The sequence below is a fragment of the Bufo gargarizans genome, chromosome 2 (assembly GCF_014858855.1).
Source record: "Bufo gargarizans isolate SCDJY-AF-19 chromosome 2, ASM1485885v1, whole genome shotgun sequence".
Classification (NCBI taxonomy): Eukaryota; Metazoa; Chordata; class Amphibia; order Anura; family Bufonidae; genus Bufo; species Bufo gargarizans.
In genome coordinates, this window is record NC_058081.1 from 681,236,437 (window position 1) to 681,258,849 (window position 22,413).

The window sequence follows — 22,413 nt, forward strand, 5'->3', positions numbered from 1 at the left end:
CCTCTACTCCATGTTCCCCACACTTCTGGTGTCCTTATTCTGATGTCTTATGTCTCCTTTCCTCCATGTTCCCCACACTTCTGGTGTCCTTATTCTGATGTCTTATGTCTCCTTTCCTCCATGTTCCCCACACTTCTGGTGTCCTTATTATGACATGTCTTGTGTCTCCTCTCTTCCATGTTCCCCACACTTCTGCTGTCCTTATTCTGACATGTCTTGTATCCCCTCTGTTCCATGTTCCTATACTTCTGCTGTCCTTATTCTGACATGTCTTGTGTCTCCTCTTTTCCATGTTCCCATACTGCTGCTGTCCTTATTATGATATGTATTATGTCTCCTTTCCTCCATGTTCCTCACACTCCTGGTGTCCTTATTCTGACATGTCTTGTGTCTCCTCTCCTCTCTTCCATGTTTCCCACACTTCTGGTGTCCTTATTCTTAAATGTCTTGTGTCTCCTCTCTTCCATGTTCCCCACACTTCTGCTGTCCTTATACTACTGACATGTCTTGTGTCTCCTCTCTTCCATGTTCCCCACACTTCTGCTGTCCCTATTCTGACATGTCTTATGTCTCCTCTCTTCCATGTTCCCCACACTTCTGGTGTCCTTATTATGACATGTCTTGTGTCTCCTCTCTTCAATGTTCCCCACACCTTTGGTGTACTTATTCTGACATGTCTTGTGTCTCCTCTCTTCCATGTTCCCCACACTTCTGCTGTCCTTATTCTGACATGTCTTGTGTCTCCTCTCTTCCATGTTCCCCACACTTCTGCTGTCCTTATTCTGACATGTCTTGTGTTTCTTCTCTTCCATGTTCCCCACACTTCTGGTGCCCTTATTCTGACATGTCTTGTGTCTCCTCTCTTCCATGTTCCCCACACTTCTGCTGTCCTTATACTACTGACATGTCTTGTGTCTCCTCTCTTCCATGTTCCCCACACTTCTGCTGTCCCTATTCTGACATGTCTTGTGTCTCTTCTCTTCCACGTTCCCCACACTTCTGCTGTCCTTATTCTGACATGTCTTGTGTCTCCTCTCTTATATGTTCCCCACATGTCTGGTGTACTTATTCTTACACAGCGGGGCACTGCACCCACATCCGCACACCGCAGCCCAGGTACGGACACCAGAATATTCCACTGAGTCTCATATCAAAATTCTAGAAAATGCAGAAGTTCCTTGAGAAATGTCCAGGATTCTAGATCCGGAGTTTTGGAATAACATCCGATTCTATTGTTAGAAAAAAAATGCATGAGATAAAAAGCCCTGGAATACGGAAATACTTTGAGAATTGGGGTCACCGGCTGTAATAAAGGACTGGGAGTCTCTGAGCTCCTTGAGGTTTCTTGGAGCTGATGAAGGAGCCGGTCCAGCTCAGAGGCGCCTAGTCTGTTATCTTATAAACATCTTGACTTTCGCTTGCTTTCTGACTCTCTTCTCCCACTCTCTACCATCTGTTGCCTCCAAGACCCAGAAGCTGCTACCACCCTATATAACACTACAATAAGTACAGCTCTGGACACTGTTGCCCCCCTCACACACAACAAAATCCGGAAAATCAACAGACAATCCTGGCACACCAACCTGACCAAAAAACTCAGACAAGCTTCCAGGGCTGCTGAGCGGCGATGGAAAAAATCCCCTTCTATAGATCATCTCACTGCATACAAGCAATCCCTTCTCATATTCAAATCCTCACTCGCTGATGCAAAACAGGCCTACTTCTCATCTCTCATATCTTCCCTGTCACACAGCCCTAAACAACTTTTTAGCACTTTTAACTCCCTTCTCCGTCCCCCAGCGCCCCCCACCCTCTCCTCTCTTCTCAGCTGAGGACTTTGCCAAATATTTCAAACAAAAGATAGTCCACATCAGAGAAAGCTTTACTACACAGTCCCCACAGACCCTCTACACAACTGCTCGGTCCTTTTCTCCCAAAACCCACTTCTCCACCATTACAGAAGAAAAACTCTCCACTCTACTCTCCAAATCTAATCTGACCACCTGTGCACTTGACCCAAACCCATCCCACCTCATCCCTAACTTCACCACAGTGTTTATCCCAGCCCTAACTCATCTCTTCAACCTATCACTAAACTCTGGTGTCTTCCCCTCTGCTTTTAAACATGCTACCATTACACCCATCCTCAAAAAGCCTTCACTTGACCCATCTTCCTTGTCCAGTTATTGCCCCATTTTACTTCTTCCGTATACCTCAAAGCTACTTGAACAAATAAAGCTGGTCGGTCAGGAAAGGCAGTGAGAGCCCCCCTGAGTACTGCTCAAAAATGCAACAAGGAAAACTATAAGGGGCAGTATACTTGATAAAACTACTTCAGCAGACACCACCACCCTGGGTCCTGCCTAATCGTGGGTTTACAGCCATATGTTGACCGCAGCCACCAGAGAGCTCAGCCACATACTGACTGCAGCGAATACATAGGTTACTCCCTAACTACTGGGTTATCAGCCGCCAGGGATAACCATCATTTATGCTCCGTGTCCCCTGAAGAATCCTGGGGCCTCTATTGAAGAAACGCGTCGGGACACTTGAGTATTCCTCCATTTAATCCTTTCAGGTTTTTTTGGTGGAGTTAATCTCCTTTTGTTTGCATGTGTGTTGTTCCAATGTTTGGAATTCTCTTTCTTTATTTCTATTGATTAGGGCCTCACTAGGGCTTCCAATATAGGATCAGAGCTCCTGTCTGGGCCACCCCTTGCGGGGCTTTTTTGGACCCCGTCCTTTGGACACACTCTTTAGGGTGGACTAGGACAAGTAGGGAGGCACTAGGGCTAGTGGGTAGTACACTCTTACACCCTCTCGCCTGACCTTCTACATGATATTTGTCCAGCCCACTATTAGTATTTTTGTCTGTATTGTAACCGTCTTTGCTCTCTCACCACACCTTGTTGAGGGTGCACGTCTTACTTGTTGTCTGTCAGTAGGGGCCATTTTTATCTCCTACATACTAATAAAAGTGAAGTTTTATTAAGTATACTGCCCTTTATAGTTGCCTCAAAGCTACTTGAACAACATGTCCATTCAGAACTGTCCTCCCACCTCTCCTCCTGCTCCCTCTTTGACCGCCTACAATCTGGCTTCCGACCCCACCACTCGACCGAGACTTCCCTTACCAAAGTCACCAATAACCTACTGACAGCCAAAACCAAGAAACAATACTCTGTCCTCCTTCTCCTTGACCTGTCCTCTGCCTTCGACACTGTTGACCACTCCCTTCTGTTGCAAACTCTCTCATCTCTTGGCATCACTGACCTGGCCCTCTCCTGGATCACATCATACCTCACAGACCGGATGTTTAGCGTCTCCCACTCCCGCACCACCTCCTCGTCTCATTTCCTCTCTGTTGGTGTCCCGCAAGGCTCTGTCCTAGGACCCCTGCTCTTCTCTATCTACACTTTTGGCCTGGGACAGCTCATAGAGTCCCATGGCTTTCAGTATCACTCCTACGCTGACGACACACAAATCTACCTCTCTGGTCCAGACATCACCACCTTACTATCAAGAATCCCACAATGTCTATCTTCTATATCATCCTTCTTCGCCTCTCGCTTTCTTAAACTTAACATGGATAAGACAGAATTCATAATCTTTTCCCCATCTTGTTCAACCCCCCAACAGACCTATCTATCATGATCAATGGTTGCACACTCTCCCCAGTCAACAAAGTCCGCTGCCCTGGAGTGACCTTGGATTCTGCCCTGTCCTTCTGACCGCACACCCAAGCCCTTTCCACCACCTGTCGCCTCCAACTCAAAAACATTTCCTGCATCCGCGCTTTCCTTAACTTTGAATCTGCGAAAATGCTTGTACATGCCCTCATTATCTCCCGCCTAGACTACTGCAACATCCTCCTCTGTGGCCTTCCATCTAGCACTCTCGCACCCCTCCAATCTATCCTCAACTCTGCTGCCCGACTAATCCACCTCTCACCCTATTATTCCTCTGCTTCTTCCCTCTGCCAATCCCTTCACTGGCTCCCCATTGCCCAACGAATCCACTTCAAAGTACTAACAAATACATACAATGCCGTCCACAACCTGTCCCCTCCCTACATCTCTGAGCTACTTTCCCGATACATCCCCACACACACTCTCCGATCCTCACAAGACCTCCTTCTCTCCTCTCCTCTTATCGCCTCTTCCCACAATCTGCTTCAGGATTTCTCCCATCCATCCCCCACACTCTGGAACTCGCTACTCCAACATATCAGACTCTCACCTACAGTGGAATCCTTCATAAGAAACCTGAAAACCCACCTCTTCAGACAAGCCTACAACCAATGACCCTGCTGCCTCTATACCGCCACGACCAACGTCACCCGCACCTACTGTGTCCTTCTCCCATACCATGTAGATTGTAAGCCCTCGCGGGCAGGGCCCTCTCTCCTTCTGTACCAGTCTGTAACTCACCTTGTTTATGATTAGTGCAATTGTCTGTATTATGTATGTGACCCCTTATCACATGTACAGCGCTATGGAATGAATGGCGCTGTAATAATAAATAATAATAATAATAATAATAATAATAATAAATGACAAATTTCTGTAATGCGTTTTCTCCCAGGGACAACTTCTGCGGCCAGGCCGTATAGGTGCACGACCCCAGCTCACAAGGAGCCGGTGACCCCGATTCTCACTGGATTTACATGTTCCAATAGAATCGGATGTTATTCCACAACTCTGGATCTGGAATCCTTGACGTTTCTCAAGAAGATTTTTTTGTATTTACTAGCATTCAGACTATAATTATAAGAAAGAACTACAACTCTCAGCATGTGCAGCCTGTTAGTAATGGAAATCAGAAGAGAAAATACTAAACTCATCACAAAGCCCCGGCCTCTTCGTGTGACTGATATCATCACAAGGCTTTCACCCACTCTTCTCCATAGGGTTGAGCCCCGCCCCCTGCACTGATCACATGGTGTCCACATCACCACAGGTCCTTCGCCACCAATAATCTCCTGCTGAGCCCTGCCCCCTGCATTGACCACATGACAGTGACGTCACCACAGGTCCTTCAACACCGCTTCTCCTTTTCACTGCTTAGCCCCGCCCCGCCCCCTGCACTGATCACATGACGGTGACGTCAACACAGGTCCTTTAGCTCTGGCAATGCAGCAAATACTCGGCAGGTCCTGGTCGGTAGTCACTGCTGAGCCACGCCCCGCCTCCTGCACTGATCACATGACTATGACGTCACCCCAGGTCCTTCACCACCTCTTCTCTTCTCCTGAGCCACGCCCCCTGCACTGATCACATGACGGTGACGTCACCGCAGGTCCTTCAGCTCTGGCAGTGCAGCAGACACTGGGCAGGTCCTGGTCGGTAGTCAGGGCTCTTGTTCTCTCTGGTATCAGCCATTCCTCCAGCCTGCAGGTAAGATGAGCTGTGAGGATACAGTGTGGTGGAGAGCTCAGACATGTCACCTCTGGAGATTCTCCTCCATTACACACAAGGAATCCTTCTCTGCTCCTCAGCTTAGTATGATGGGGGGAGGAGTAGTGGGGATAGTGGGAGTTGTCATCATTCGCTGGCCGCTGACTGTCCTGGTGAGGGGCCCCTGCCTCCAGGAGGAGAATGAATGGAGCGGGGGCCCGGCCTGAGCTCAGCTCTCTCCAGTCTCTTCTCTAGGAGTTCTGGACACAGCTGAGCACAGCCCAGAGGTGGGACCTGCATCTATCAGACATTTATCTCCTGTGGAGCCACCAGAGATCTCCATGTTGGGGCCCTGGAATCCATGTGGTGGGGGCTCTGAGAAGCGGGGCCCCTCCAGGCTCAGGTAGTGCGGTTCTGGAGGTGACATCTGGTCTTGTCCCCTGGATGATTTCCTCTCCTCTTCTCATAAAGGCGCCTGCAGTACTAGAAGCCTCCAGCTCCTCCAGTTCTCTCCTCTTCTCCTGAATGACCACCAAGGATGGACAGGAAGGAGAACATCAGAAGAATATTAGACCTCACCTTGGAGATCATCTCCCTGCTGAGCGGAGAGGTAAACTTTTCTAGATTTCTCTCCTCTGTATTGTATTCTGTAACAAGTCAGACATCAGGAAGGAGAATCCATCATAGGAAGTGATAGGAAGAGTCCAGGGTCCTGGAGAACGGCCTCCAGACCTTCCAAGTGATGGAGAACCTGAAGATCAGCCCCCAATATGGTGAGTGATGTATCATGTGACCAGTGACCAATAGTCATGTTGTAGGAGCCATGAGAAGGTAAGTAGGCACGTTGTACCAGGAGGACAGGGCCGGAGGAGAGTACATGGTCCCTGAAGGGTTTATTCCCTAAGTGTCTCTCTCCATCCACAGGAGTACACAATAGTGAAGAAGACATCGGGGGACTGTGTGACTCCCATCATCCATCTCCAGGAGACAGGAGGGTGGAGCAGGACCCCTCATCCCATCACAGAGCCTCCCCCTCACCCCCTGATACATGAGCAGAAGATCCTAGAACTCACCCACAAGATGATGGAGCTGCTGACTGGAGAGGTGACACTGCTGGGAATGCTGGGAAATTCTCCAGTAACAGCACTGGAGGGGTCTGGGTGATGACGGTGTCATTGTGTTGTCAGGTTCCTATAAGGTGTCAGGACGTCACTGTCTATTTCTCCATGGAGGAGTGGGAGTATATAGAAGGACACAAGGATCTGTACAAGGAGGCCATGATGGAGGAGCACCAGCCTCTTATATCACAGGGTAAGAGCCGTCATGTACAGTGTATACACGTGTGTGCAGTGACATGTAATGGAAGAGCACCAGCCTCTTATATCACAAGGTAAGAGCCGTCATGTGCAGTGTATACACGTGTGTGCAGTGACATGTAATGGAGGAGCACCAGCCTCTTATATCACAAGGTAAGAGCCGTCATGTGCAGTGTATACACGTGTGTGCAGTGACATGTAATGGAGGAGCACCAGCCTCTTATATCACAAGGTAAGAGCCGTCATGTGCAGTGTATACACGTGTGTGCAGTGACATGTAATGGAGGAGCACCAGCCTCTTATATCACAGGGTTAGAGCCGTCATGTGCAGTGTGTACACGTGTGTGCAGTGACATGTAATGGAGGAGCACCAGCCTCTTATATTACAAGGTAAGAGCCGTCATGTGCAGTGTATACACGTGTGTGCAGTGACATGTAATGGAGGAGCACCAGCCTCTTATATCACAGGGTAAGACCCGTCATGTTTAGTGTATACACGTGTGTGCAGTGACATGTAATGGAGGAGCACCAGCCTCTAATATCACAAGGTAAGAGCCGTCATGTGCAGTGTATACACGTGTGTGCAGTGACATGTAATGGAGGAGCACCAGCCTCTTATATCACAAGGTAAGACCCGTCATGTGCAGTGTATACACGTGTGTGCAGTGACGTGTAATGGAGGAGCTCCAGCCTCTTATATCACAAGGTAAGGCCCGTCATGTGCAGTGTATACACGTGTGTGCAGTGACATGTAATGGAGGAGCACCAGCCTCTAATATCACAAGGTAAGAGCCGTCATGTGCAGTGTATACACGTGTGTGCAGTGACATGTAATGGAGGAGCTCCAGCCTCTTATATCACAAGGTAAGAGCCGTCATGTGCAGTGTATACATGTGTGTGCAGTGACATGTAATGGAGAAGCACCAGCCTCTTATATCACAGGGTAAGAGCCGTCATGTGCAGTGTATACACGTGTGTGCAGTGACATGTAATGGAGGAGCACCAGCCTCTTATATCACAGGGTAAGAGCCGTCATGTGCAGTGTATACATGTGTGTGCAGTGACATGTAATGGAGGAGCACCAGCCTCTTATATCACAAGGTAAGAGCCGTCATGTGCAGTGTATACACGTGTGTGCAGTGACATGATGGAGGAGCACCAGCCTCTTATATCACAGGGTAAGAGCCGTCATGTGCAGTGTATACATGTGTGTGCAGTGACATGTAATGGAGAAGCACCAGCCTCTTATATCACAGGGTAAGAGCCATCATGTGCAGTGTATACACGCGTGTGCAGTGACATGTAATGGAGGAGCACCAGCCTCTCATATTACAAGGTAAGAGCCGTCATGTGCAGTGTGTGCAGTGACATGTAATGGAGGAGCACCAGCCTCTTATATCACAAGGTAAGAGCTGTCATGTGCAGTGTATACACGTGTGTGCAGTGAGATGTAATGGAGGAGCACCAGCCTCTTATATCACAGGGTAAGAGCCGTCATGTGCAGTGTGTACACGTGTGTGCAGTGACATGTAATGGAGGAGCACCAGCCTCTAATATCACAAGGTAAGAGCCGTCATGTGCAGTGTATACACGTGTGTGCAGTGACATGATGGAGGAGCACCAGCCTCTTATATCACAAGGTAAGAGCCGTCATGTGCAGTGTATACATGTGTGTGCAGTGACATGTAATGGAGAAGCACCAGCCTCTTATATCACAGGGTAAGAGCCGTCATGTGCAGTGTATACACGTGTGTGCAGTGACATGTAATGGAGGAGCACCAGCCTCTTATATCACAGGGTAAGAGCCGTCATGTGCAGTGTATACACGTGTGTGCAGTGACATGTAATGGAGGAGCACCAGCCTCTTATATCACATGGTAAGAGCCGTCATGTGCATTGTATACACGCGTGTGCAGTGACATGTAATGGAGGAGCACCAGCCTCTTATATCACAAGGTAAGAGCCGTCATGTGCAGTGTATACACGTGTGTGCAGTGACATGTAATGGAGGAGCACCAGCCTCTTATATCACAAGGTAAGAGCCGTCATGTGCAGTGTATACACGTGTGTTCAGTGACATGTAATGGAGGAGCACCAGCCTCTCATATCACAAGGTAAGAGCCGTCATGTGCAGTGTATACACGTGTGTGCAGTGACATGTAATGGAGGAGCACCAGCCTCTTATATCACAAGGTAAGAGCCGTCATGTGCAGTGTATACACGTGTGCGCAGTGACATGTAATGGAGGAGCACCAGCCTCTTATATCACAGGGTAAGAGCCGTCATGTGCAGTGTATACACGTGTGTGCAGTGACATGTAATGGAGGAGCACAATAGAAATCTCAGGAAGTGTCTATCTTCATTCTTCACATGAAACTGGTGAACATATTTTCAACGTCACACATGACCGCTACAGGATACTTTCTGAATCTTCAGCGTACTCCAGGCAGAGCGTTTGTAAGATCTGGTTCTTTTAGTAGATGATCATTCAATGCAACACCATTGTACTTTGCTGAGCAATCAAATACTACTCTAATCTTATCTGGTTTATTTGAGTGGTAAACACCTTGATGTGGGATGTACCACACTTCTCCTTCTTTAGATTGGTTATTAGCTTTTTCTGCATGTCCTTCTTCGAGGATGCCTTCCATGAATTTCAAATAATCCTGCTTGAATTTGGGATCTCTTCCCATCCTTTTCTTCAACCATTTCAATCTTGCTAGGGCAAGATTTCTGTTATTTAGCAGACGAGGTCGTTCTCTAAAAGGTAAGGGCAGTTCAAGATGACCTTGTTGATTCTGCTGAATACTTACTTCTAGAGTGTGTACGAACTTTATGTCTTCTTGGGATACACTCTTTTCTTTAGAACTTATATCTGCAAGGTCAGATTCAAGGATCTTGATTACTTTTGCTGGACTTACAGTTGGTAACTCTTGGACAGATATTCGATGACACAATCCTGTCACCTGTCTTAAGTTTGCGATCTGCTGTTTTCCTCCAACAACACCTCATCCTAGATCAGTTTGAACAGCGTAGGGTTGACCCTTTCCTCATGTGATTACCTTTCGTGGTACCAAGGCTTTAGGACAATCATAGCCTATCAAGAGTCCAACACCAAACTCCTTCAGTGGGGACATTTCATGAGATATGACAGATAGGTGCTCCCATTCATTGGCTGTTTCACAGGTAGGTGATCTCGATCTAGAGGTATATTGTCTTTTGTATAAGCTGGAGGTAGATCCAATGTGCAGTTTGCATGAAGTCCTCTAACTCTCAGTCCTTTGACTGCTCACTAATGTGTCTCTCCCCGTCATTGTGGTGAGTTTGAGCTTCACTGGTTCTGTAGCCGCTTGTAATTTCTTGCACATTTCTTGATCAATGAAGGGGACGTCACTCTGGGCATCCAGTAGCGCATAGGCATATACCTTCTAGTTCCTCCTTTTAGGATTTGAATTGCACACTGGTACAACCATTGATGTGCCGTTGCTTTCTCCTTCCCTCACTCTGCAAGAGAATACAGATACTTTCTTTTCTTCCTTAGTATCTTTAGGTATTGAGGATTTATCTTTCTTTGGACGTTATTCATGTAGTGTAGTCTTTGCTTGCTCAGTCAGGGAATAGTTGCTGCGCGGCGGTATATGCTGGTGCTTCGCTGCTCTAATGCGCTCATTACTGTGCAAGTTGAGGAGCGCTATCACTTCGCCCTCTGAGGGTAATAGTTCCACTGTGCAGGCACAGCACTATGAAGTGCCTTTTGTGCTGTGACATTAGAAGAATTCTGATATCTCTGACTGTTAGTCTAACCAGACTGTCTATTACTCTGTAATCCCTCTAGGGCCATTCTATGGAAACAGTAGGTGTAAAGAGCACAACAAATGCTGGAAATAACTTCTTTATTAACGTCAACTTTTCTTCATATATAACACTGCCGCCTCCGCAGCAGATAGTCCATGTACATGACACGTGTTTAATAAAGTATCACACAATGGCGGTATGCATAAGAGGGTGGTTCAACTGTTCAATCTTGTCATTCAACATAAAATGGTGGATATATTCCTCTCTTGAGTATCTGTACTCTCACTTTAGGTTATTTAAGCACTTTATGATCTCTCTGAGAGGTATATCTGAGGTCTGACTAATAGTTCTACTTGCAGTATGCAGTTGGCAGTGACTATTTGCAGATTGGCTGAGTATGATCTGGTATGGTTGTATGCAATTTTGATTGCAATATGGAATCTAAATGCTTGCAATTTGCAGCTTGGAATTTTTTAACTACCTATTTTGGCCTCTTGTTCTCATAGAACTCAGCTCTCAGTGGAGTGAATGTCTCTTCAGCTCCTGTCTCTGGTGGATAATGATTCTAGCAGCAGGAGTTGGGGGAATTCCCAGACAGGCTTTATGAGAAGCTGGCTGTGATTGGTCTAGACTTCTGCCCAGTAACAACAGATTAACACTATACTTTCTGTTGTTTCTGCTGTGTCACTGAGCTTACCTTACATTACAAAATAAATCTTAAAGGCATATTATCTTTTCTGCTTCTGTGAACACAATATATAACAGATATATGACATCCAAACATGATGTCATAGTAAATAACTCTGCTTTTGTCTCTAACACATAAACATATGCAATATGGTTATTGGCAGGTTTAGCAGTATACACATATAAGCTATACTAGCAACCTAGGACAAGTCTTAGCCGGCCAGCTACACTCCTTATGCTGCCAAAACATCTCTGACTATTCGAATTGTGGGCTCTACAAGACATCTGAAGGTGTCCTGTGGTGTCTGGTACCAGATGTTGGCAGAAGACTCTTTTAAGGGGCATTTCCATCTCAGCCATTTATGACTATGATCAGGATATCTGTGCTATGCGGCGGCCGGAGGAGGTGACATTACAGGAAGAGCCGAGCGGCCGCCCTACACTGTCCTTCACAGTGAATGTAAGCTGCAGAAACAGTGTCTGACACAAATTAATGAGCCTGAGGTGCCCAAAATGCTGTGCCCTGGTCACTGCTTGCCCCTCCTTGGACCATTTTTGGTATGTAATAACCTCTATGTGTCTGAAACACCCAACATGACTGTCCGTTTTTGAGGTGATCTCATCCAATTGTCCACACATCACAGGTCATCACCTCTTTTCTGCTTTCACCACATCATCTACAAGATCTCTCAGCTGAGAGAGGAGTCTGATCTACAGACGGAACACATGGCCTCCTGTAGATCTGTCACTGTGTGCTTGTGTCTCCACAGATGGATCCAGGAGGAGAAATCCACCAGAGAGATGTCCCCGTCCTCTGTATTCCCAGGACTATTCAGAGAAGAAGCTCCCAGAGAACCCTCAGGTAGATGGAGCTGAGCCCTATACACATCTATATAGGGGGGTCCTGCAGTCATAGAGGGGTCATAGATTGTGGGGGTCTCTTCTGTGGATCTGTTAGATTTCCCACCTGTCTGCTGTATTGTCCTGAATTGTTACAGATGACAAATCAGGGGGAAGATCTGACTGATATTAAAGTGGAGGATGAAGAAGAGCGGATGATGGGCGATCCCCCGTGTAAGAGTGAGGTGGAGGAGGACGTTCCAGGAGATGTCACCACAGGTATGGAATCATGAATGGAGAAAGTGATATCTGATTCTGTCCTGGTGCCTTCAGAGCATCCATATTGAAATCCCAGAAAGCTCCTTTAAGACCCCATCATCAGGTGAAATAATCATATAGGAAGTCGTCTGGGACGAAAACAAACTACAATTGTCTTCCACGCCTCCCCTTGTTGTTTTTTGGACTGCTCGTCCATCCTCTCAGTCAAGGCTTCACTCTGCTTCAAGCCATTCAGATGCTCCTATTCCAAGACGTAATTGTCCTGGTACCAGAAAATGAACGGTTCTAGTGTTTCTATTCCAACCTGTTTGTGGTGCCCAAAAATGGCAATGGCGATTACCCGGTTCTGGATCTCAAGTGCAGTACCCCAGTGGGGCACAGAAAAAAGGGTTAATTACTGCTGAAACCGTTAATTTTCAGTAACCAAGTTAAATGCTGTGTATGGTTAAAAACATACATTTTCCATGTATTATGTCACCTCAGTGGCAATATTGTGGCAAGTACCTGGTTGAAATCTGTTTACTAGCTAGGTTATCAGGGTGATAGACCAGGGTCTGCCTCCAGTTACTGATTTGGACAGTTTAGTGTGAGCAAAGTTGCAGGAAAATGAGTATGTCTCTGCAGACAAGGCCTCAAGTTCCAGGGAACTGCTACCTCTGAGAGTTCAACTGTCCAAACAATGGTTTCTTCATCTGAATACTCCTGAAATGAAGTGACCTTCCTGGTTGCCGTCACGTCTTTCCACAGGGTTTCTGAGTTGACGGTCTTGTCTAGTCGCTCACCCTTCTTGGTCCTTCATCAAGACAAGGTCGTCCTCTGGCCAGTTCCCTCCATTTTACTACAGGTCACAGGGTTTTATTGAAATGTTAACGATAATATGTCGTTTTAGCACAACATTCTAAAATTTTGCAAAGATTAACAGGTAAAAAAGGACCCCCAAAATTGTTACAGCATTTCATCTGAGTGCGGTAACACCCATGTGTGGGTGTAATGTGCTGTTCGGGCACACAGCAGAGCTCAGCAGGGAAGGAGCACCACTTAGCTTTAGAAATACAGATTTTACTGGAGTGACCGTGTCAAACCTGAAATGCCCCTGAAACCCCAAGACATAACTCTGTTTTTAAAACTACACCCCACCCGCAAAGAAGTCATCTAGGGGTGTAGTGATGGTTTGGCCCCCACAAGTGTTTCATAGAACAAATTAACATTAGACCACAAAAATGAAAAATTAAATTTTTTCTAAGAGTAAGTTGCTTTAGCCTCAAATTTTTCCTTTTTACAAAGGTTAAAAGAAGAAAAAGCACCATGTAATTTAGTTCAAAGTTTCTCCACCCAAATGCTGTCATAAACTGCTGTTTGGGGACACTGCACCGCTCAGAAGGGAAGGAGTGCCATGTGGCTGAGCCGTGTGAGGGGTGGTTTTTTGCGTGAGTTGGGCAGAAATTGCAGTTGTCTGTGTTTTTATTTTAACAGGTTTCACTGTGAGGTATAAGTGAAATTATAATTATATTCTGCAGGTTGATAAAATTACCTTGATTCTAAATTTATAGAGTTTTTTTTATGATTTGCTACTTGTGCATCATACAATCAGTTTTTAATTAAAAAAACAACTGCATATGCTTACAGCTTACATTTTTCCATTAAAGCAGCTGTGTGGGGCTTGCCTTTTTAGTTTTTTGCAGGATAGGCTGTAGTTTTTATTGGCACCATTTTCAGGTACACATGACTGCGTTTTATTTCGTTTTTTGAGAGGTGAGATGGGCAAAAATTACAATCTCCAGTTTATTTTTTTCTTATGGGGTTCACCATGCGGTACATATAATAATAACTTTATTCTGCATTTGATACAATTAAGAAGATAAATATATATAGGTTTCTATCATGTTTTATTACTTTTGCATCATAAAATCACTTTGTAAATCACTTTTTTACATCACCATATCTAGGGCCCATAATTGTTTTTTATTTTTCTGTCAAGTCAGCTGTTTGAGGGCTTGTTTTTTTGTGGGACAAGCTGTAGTTTTAAATGGTACTATTTTTGGGGCACATATGCCTTTTTAAACACTTTTTATGGGAGCTAAGGTGACAAAAACAGCAGTTGCGTCATTTTTTTGTCTTTTATTAATATTATTTTTTTAACAGCATTCACCATGCGGAATAAATAACATGATCTTTTAATAGCTTCCGGTTATTCATTTTGTTAACAATTATAAATAAGTGGATAAGGCGTAAAGCCTTTATTTTTATTTATTTTGTTTTTTCACTTTTTTTAGGTTCTAGTCGGGGACTGTTAGAACAGTTGGGCCGCTGGTACAATACACTGTATTGTTATCTATTGCAGTGTATTGTGCCAGTGTATCTGGCAATAGCAACGATCAGGACTCTGTGATCGTGTCGCGGGGGGCCTGATGGGGTAGAGAGGTAGCCCCCTCCATCCATAAACCACTCAGATGCAGCTGTCGTTACTGATTAGCATCTGAGGGGTAAATGGGCAGAATCTGCCCCAGAACCAATCTTGGCCGTTGCAGAAGGTTGTTAGATGCATGTTACAGGTGACACCCACTGCTGATAGCGGCGGCTGAGTTCCTGAGCAGGCGCTATTGTTATACCACAGATATACAACACGGTGCAGGAATGTGCTACTTGCCATGACGTACATTTATAACATGGTGCGGGAAGGGGTTAGAGATGTTTGGTTGTGGTGTTTTTGGCTTCCTGTCGGTGAACTCCAGTCCTCAGCTCCATGATTATCAGGAAGCTCCGATGTCACATGTGATTATTGTACAGACACAGACGTCTCAGTGATGATTCCCTGCACTCACAAGACACTTCATTAGCTCCACCTTATTAATTCTTGATAGGACCCTCGCTCCCCTTAGAAGATCCTGAATTCTTAGTGTAATGGACCCAACAAGGTGCTGGAGACCTTTATTACAGGTTCTGATTGATGACCTCACTCTGTCTATTCCACTCTTTCTACAGATGTCTATAAACCTGAGATCTGGTGACTGTGCGGCCAATAGGCCTTACAGATAGCATTGTCATGTCCGTGAATTCAGCCTGAGACGTGCGCTTCACCTCATGGTGCATTATCCCGTTAAATGTAGCCGGTGGCCGTGATCAGACTGTCCATAACGATATTAAAGAGGATCTGTCTCTAGATTTCACTATACAAACTGCACATATTATGAAATAGATCACTTAGACCTGAAGAGGCCGGTGTACTTACTTTTTACATTCCATGTCAGAAAGTTAATAATAAAGGCTAGACAGTGGGAGTGGGCATGATGAATCCTGTACTTCTGAGCTATACTCAGTCTCTGCCCAACTATGTCTTAACTGGCAAGCACCTTTCCATGTACCTCCTCCCCTGCTGCTACAGATGCAGCACATGGAATTAGAGGCTGTAATTCCACTCGGAAAATGCTGCTTTCTCATTACAAAGCCAGGGAGGCTGCCGCCTGTACTGAGCAGTGTGAGACGTTAGCAGGAGGAGGCAGTGCACTAAAAGTGCTTGGTTAAGCTCCACGTGGGCATGACACAAACTCTACTGAGTTTACTGACGTCATCAGGTCTAAGGTTTACTTAATAATGAATGTGGTGACGGATTCTATTATGTGAAATAGTTGGCATAGTACAGGACTGGTTCTCAGACATGGTCAGGCTTTTACAATATTTGCTTGATTTTCTGAATGTAATAAAAGGCAAGACTGGATGTAAATCAGAATCCTAGACTTCATCAGAAAATTATAGAAATCTTTTTAAGGCTGAAATCACACATGCAGTTTTTTAGCCAAAGCCAGAAGTGGATTCAGAATGAATGGCTTATATCTCAGCTTCCTGATGGATCCTCTTTCAGCCTCATAGGTATGTCATACATTTCTATTCTTTATGGTTTTTAAAAAAAAATAACATATTCCAATTTTTTATCTTCACAGAAAATCCCAGCAAGAATTCTGAGGGAAAGTTCATGTTGTTATTAAATTATAAATCTGAAGATGAGGACAACATGCAGCGCTCTACAAGGGAAAACCTCATTACCGTTAATGTATATCCTGGACTTTACAGTACAGATCTATCATATAATCCCCTTAATCATGAGGAACCTTCTCCTGACCAATCACACAATATTACCACGCATACAAATCTGAAAGGGAGTGAAAAATTTCATTGTGGTAAAGAGTTCACAAAAAGTTCAGGTTTTCCTACACAAAGAAGAATTCAAGCAGGAGCGAAAGCATATCAATGTTCAGTATGTGGGAAATGTTTTACAGATAAATCAGATCTTGTTACACATGAGATAATTCACACAGGAGAGAAGCCATATTCATGTTCAGAATGTGGGAAATGCTTTTCAGATAAATCAAATCTTATTAGGCATGAGAGAAGTCACACAGAAGAGAAGCCATCTTCATATTTAGAATGTTGGAAATGTACAAATAAATCAAATCTTGATACACATGACAGAAGTCACACAGGATACAAACGGTATTCATGTTCAGAATGTGGGAAATGTTTTACAGTTAAATCAAATCTCGTTATACATGAGAGAATTCACACAGGAGAGAAGCCATATTCATGTTCAGAATGTGGGAAATGCTTTACACAAAAATCAGAACTTGTTACACATGAGAGAAGACACACGGGAGAAAAGCCATATTCGTGTTCAGAATGTGGGAAATGCTTTTCAGATAAATCAAATCTTGTTAGGCATGGGAGAAGTCACACAGGAGAGAAGCCATATTTATGTTTAGAATGTGGGAAATGTTTTACACAAAAATCAAGTCTTGTTATACATGAGAGAATTCACACAGAAGAGAAACCATATTCATGTTCAGAATGTGGAAAATGTTTTGCACGTAAATGTAATCTTATTACACATGAGAGAAGTCACACAGGAGAGAAGCCATATTCATGTTCAGAATGTGGAAAATGTTTTACATATAAATCACAACTTGATACACATAAGAGACGTCACACAAGTGAGAAGCCTTATTCATGTTTAGAATGTGGGAAATGTTTCATACTCAAATCAAGTCTTGTTACACATGAGAGAATTCACACAGGAGAGAAATCACATTCATGTTCAGAATGTGGAAAATGTTTTACACATAAATCTAATCTTATTACACACGAGAGACAACACACAGGAGAGAAGCCATATTCATGTTCAGAATGTGGCAAATGTTTTACACAGAAATCAAATCTTGTTAGGCATGAGAGAAGTCACAGAGCAGAGAAGCCATATTCATGTTGAGAATGTGGGAAGAGTTTTATACAAAAATTAGATCGTAGTAGAAATCATATAATTCATATGTGAAACCATTTTTACATATTTTTGCATATCAGGTTATTCATTGACCTTAAAGAGTCTATAAGAAGAGTTATTTTTGGGTGTACCTACCCCAGATCTCCTAGATAACTGAATTATATTTCCTTGAGGTCACTGTGACCAGGTCCATGGATAAAAATATTGGGGATATAGGAAACGGATGAAGAGCCTTGTTTACTTCCAGAGCAGTGAAGATGAATTGTCCTCATGAACCTTGCTTCTTATCACTGTATTGACACCTCCACCCACACTGCGGGGGAGAGTGACATGGGGAGAAGTAACAACGCTCCATGTAATTGTTTTATAATGTATGCAGACATATTGATACAGTACTTGATCATGATTCAAATAGTCTTTAATAGGAACTTGTTGTGAGCATGGTGTCGAGCTGCAGACAGCGTGTTATAGAGCAGGAGGAGCTGAGCTGATTGATCTAAAATTTTATGGGAAAAGATTGAGTATAACCTGTATTTTATACATTTAACTTCCTGCTCACTCTGAACTTTGATGTCAGGGAGGCAGTCCTATCAGTGATTGACAGCCTTCCCTCCATGACTACACATACAGAGATAGCTGTCAGTCACCGATAGGACCTCCTTCTTGACGTCAAAGTTCAGAATGAGCAGGAATTTAAATGTATAAAATACATAAAGTTTTACTGAATCTTTTCCCGTAAAACTAAATATCAATCTGCTCAGCTTCTCCTGCTGTATAACATGCCGCCTGCAGCTCAAACACGTGTTCAACGTGACAGGTTCCCTTTAAAGGGGTTTTTCACCCCTGTGGTCCTTTTAGGCACAACACCCAGTGATGCTTGACCTACGTAAGGCATCCTATTTCCCTGATCCTCTTGGCTTCTTTGCTCCCCACTCCACAAGTAGATCAGACCTCTGCAAGTCTGAGTACGCTGGGGGTTTTGCCAGAACGGCCACCAGAGGGTGAACAACCTGCTTAAAGATAAAAAAAAGTCTTGTATATGTTCCTCGACAGCATCACCATTGTTCACTATATCTATGCCTTATATATGTTTGTCTTGATGTATCATACACTAGGGTCGGCTCTATAAGTATCATACCCAGAGCATGAAATAAAAGACACTTCACTTATCGTTGTATGTGTCGTGTTTTCAGAGATTTTTGTTTTGGCTCATATACTTTCTACTAGTGCTGTGACATCCATTGGTCCTACAAATATACAGCCTTTAGATTTAGGTCCAAAATACTAATCAACCACTGCTCTGCTGAGCGCTAACTAAACATAAGCTTCCCAGACTATATAAGTGACGTATTACCAACCACTCAAATAAATCACATTAATGTGTATTACTTCACACCAAGAGCAAATGCCCACTTTAAGGCTAGCAATCCCAGTAACAGTCTCACCAGACAGGTTCTGTCTCCTAAGATGGCTTTTTTCCTTTAGTGCACACTTTAACCCCTCAGTGACCACCCATACGTGTTTTTACAGCGGTCACTAAGGGGCCTTAGGCTGGGCCGCCGCTTTTATAGGTCAGCCCAGTCTAAATGCTGCAGGGGTCCCCCAGGGAGCAGGGACTCGGCTCTCACAAGAGAGCCGCGATCCTGCTCTAACAGCTTGGACCGGCAGGAGTGCCGATCCGGGCTGTTTAAAACATTACATACCGCAGGCAATGGCGCCCACCGCATGTAAAGTGCTGACAGAGGGAGCGGATTCCCTCTTTCTCCCATTGGCACCCCGCAAATGAGATTGTGGGGTGCCGATGTGTGTGAAGGCTGCCTGGGGGTCTGATGTAGGCCCCATACCAGCCTTGAGTAATTTCCAGCAGGCTGTGCCTCTCTGGCACAGCCTGCTGGTCAATGTCAGAATAGCATTGCAATTAACCCCTTCACGACTGCCATACGGCTATATACGTGCTATTTGCACAAACCCCGTGCAGATAGCACGTATATAAACGTTATGGCAGCTCTTTAATCCAAGCGCTGCAAAGCGCTTGGATTAAAGCTTGTGCCCCTGCACTGCCGATGTCAGGGTCAGTGCAGAGTCCAGTAATGCCAGCAAGGGACCAATCAGAGTCCCTTGCCGACGATCGATCCGATTGGTTAGTCTATGCAGACTAACCAATTGGAGCTCAGCAGTGTAAAATGTTGCTTTCAGGCTCTGATCTGTACTCTGCAGATCAAAGCCTGAAATCGGGCAATCTTTGCCCCCAATCTGTGCCCCTCATCTGTGCCCCCATCTGTCCCCTGTAATGTGTCCTGCCAGCTTCTTCTGTGCCCTCTTCCTGATCAGCGCCAGCTGCCCATCTGAGCCCCCTGCCCCCACCCCCTGTTGCGGTCTTGCTGAATGTGATGGCGGGTCAGGAAAGCTGCAGCCATCAGCAAAGAGTGTCAGCTGTATGCTGACACTCTACTATAACCCCCTAGATGCCACGGCAGCGGCATACATGGGGTTAATAGGAGGGGGCTCCCTCTCTGAACCATCGGGCTGCCGCACTGCGACCCGATGGTTGCCATGGCAACCAGGACGCTTTGCAAAGGTGTCCGATGTTGCCATCTATTAGGAAACCTGATTGTACTATACTTTGGAGTGCAAGAGCATTGCAAAGTATAATGCAGCCATCAGCCCCACAAAATCTTCAAGATCCAAGAGGGACTTGATAAAAAAAAGTGTGAACAAAAAAATAAAATGTAAATAAAAAATAAAATCAATTGCCTTTTCCTATATCCGTTCATTTATAAGAGATTAAAAAATGAAAAAAATAAACTACACATATTGGGTATCAACGCATCCGTAACGGCCGGCTCTATAAATGTATCACATAATCCACCCCGTCTGATTAACACCAAAAAAAAAGCTATTTTTGTCACCTTACATCACAAAAAAATGAAACACCAAGCAATCAAAAAGGCGTATGTCCCACAAAATGGTATTCAATAAAACAGTCACCTCATCCCACAAAAAATGAGCCCCCATAAAAAAAACACTGAAAAAATGAATATAGCTCTTAGAACATGGAGACACTAAAGCATCATTTTTTTTGTTTCAAATATGCCATTATAAGTGAAATAAATTTTAAAAAGTATACATATTAGGTATAGCCAACCTACTCTATAAGAATATCACATGAGCTAACCCATCAGCTGAACACCGTAAAAAGAAAATGATAAAAACCAAGCTTAAAAAAAAGCAATTTTTTGTCACCTTAGATCACAAAAATTGCAACACCAAGCAATCAAAAAGGTATGCCCCCCAAATAGTACCAATCAATCCGTCACCTCATCCTGCAAAAAATTATACCCTACCTAAGAAAACGGTCAAAAAATAAAAAAGCTATAGTTCTCAGACTATGGTGACACTAAAACATCATTTTTTGGGGTTTAAAAAATGCTATTATTGTGTAAAACTTAGTAAAACTTGTGTAAAACTTTAGAAAAAGTATACATATTAGGTATCGCCGTGTCCGTAATGATCTGCTCTATAAAAATGTCACATGACCTAACTCAGCTGAACACCGTAAAAAAAAAACGGTGCCAAAAAAAGCTATTTTTGGTCACCTTAGATCACAAAAATTGCAACACCAAGCGATAAAAAAGTCAAAAAATTAAAAAGCTATCTCTCTCAGACTATGGTGACGCTAATTGGTTTAAAAAATGCTTTTATTGTGTAAAAGTTAAATAAATAAGAGTGTACATATTAGGCATTGCCACGTCCGTAAAAAATCATATGTACCCAGAAATAGTACCAATAAAAACGTCAACTCTTCCTGCAAAAAAAACGATCCCCCGCACAAAACGATCAGCAGAAAAATATAAAAAAATAAGGCGTTCAGAAAATGGAGACACAAAAACATGCTTTAAATGCTTTATTATGTAAAACTTGAAAAATGCTTTATTATGTAAAACTGAAACAAACAAATAAAGTAGACATATTTTATATCATTGCGTCCGTAACAACTTGCTCTATAAAAATAGCACATGATCTACCCTGTCAGATGAATGTTGTAAAAAATTAAAACGCTGCCAAAACAGCCATTTTTTGTTACCTTGCCTCACAAAAAACGTAATATAGAGCAATTAAAAATCATATGTACCCCAAAATAGTACCAATAAAACTGGCACCGTATCCCCTAGTATCCAAAATGGGGTCACTTTTTGGGAGTTTCTACTGTATGGGTGCATCAGGGGGGCTTCAAATGGGACATGGCATCTAAAAACCAGTACGGTAAAATATGCCTTCCAAAAACCATATGGCGCTCCTTTCCTTCTGCGCCCTGCCGTGTGCCCGTACAGCGGTTTACAACCACATGTGGGGTCTTTCTGTAAACTGCAGAATCAGGGTTGAAAATATTAAGTTTTGTTTGGCTTCTAACCCTCGAAGTCTTAAAGAAAAAAATGAATTAAAACTGAAAATCTACCAAAAAAGTTAAATTTAGAAATTTCATCTACATTTTCCTTTAATCCTTGTGGAACACCTAAAGGGTTAACAAAGTTTTATGAAATAAGTTTTGAGTAACTTGAAGGGTGTAGTTTATAAAATGGGGTATTTTATGGGTGGTTTCCACTATGTAAGCCCCACAAAGTGACTTCAGCCCTGAACTGGTCCTTAAAAAGTGAGTTTTGGAAATTGTCTTAAAAATTTCAAGAATTGCTTCTAAAATTATTATTATTTTTTATATATTTTTTTTCAATTTCAGCATATAACAAAATGCAAGCTAAGAGACAAAAAAGCAGACAAAGAATAGGCAATATGGCAGAGACATACTCAGACATCTGTTACATGATTATCATTA

At 43.8% G+C, this 22,413-nt stretch overlaps 1 protein-coding gene across 1 annotated transcript in view; it reads left to right on the plus strand.

Moving 5' to 3' along the window:
- LOC122926301 (zinc finger protein 585A-like) overlaps positions 1-18,077 on the plus strand; it is a 64,763-nt gene extending 46,686 nt beyond the window's left edge. The window contains exons 5-6 of the mRNA XM_044277672.1: positions 12,259-12,313; positions 16,252-18,077. Coding sequence (XP_044133607.1) covers positions 12,259-12,313; positions 16,252-17,570 — 1,374 coding nt within the window. The 3' untranslated portion in view covers positions 17,571-18,077. The remainder of the gene's footprint in view (positions 1-12,258; positions 12,314-16,251) is intronic.
- The last annotated feature ends 4,336 nt before the right edge of the window (positions 18,078-22,413 follow it).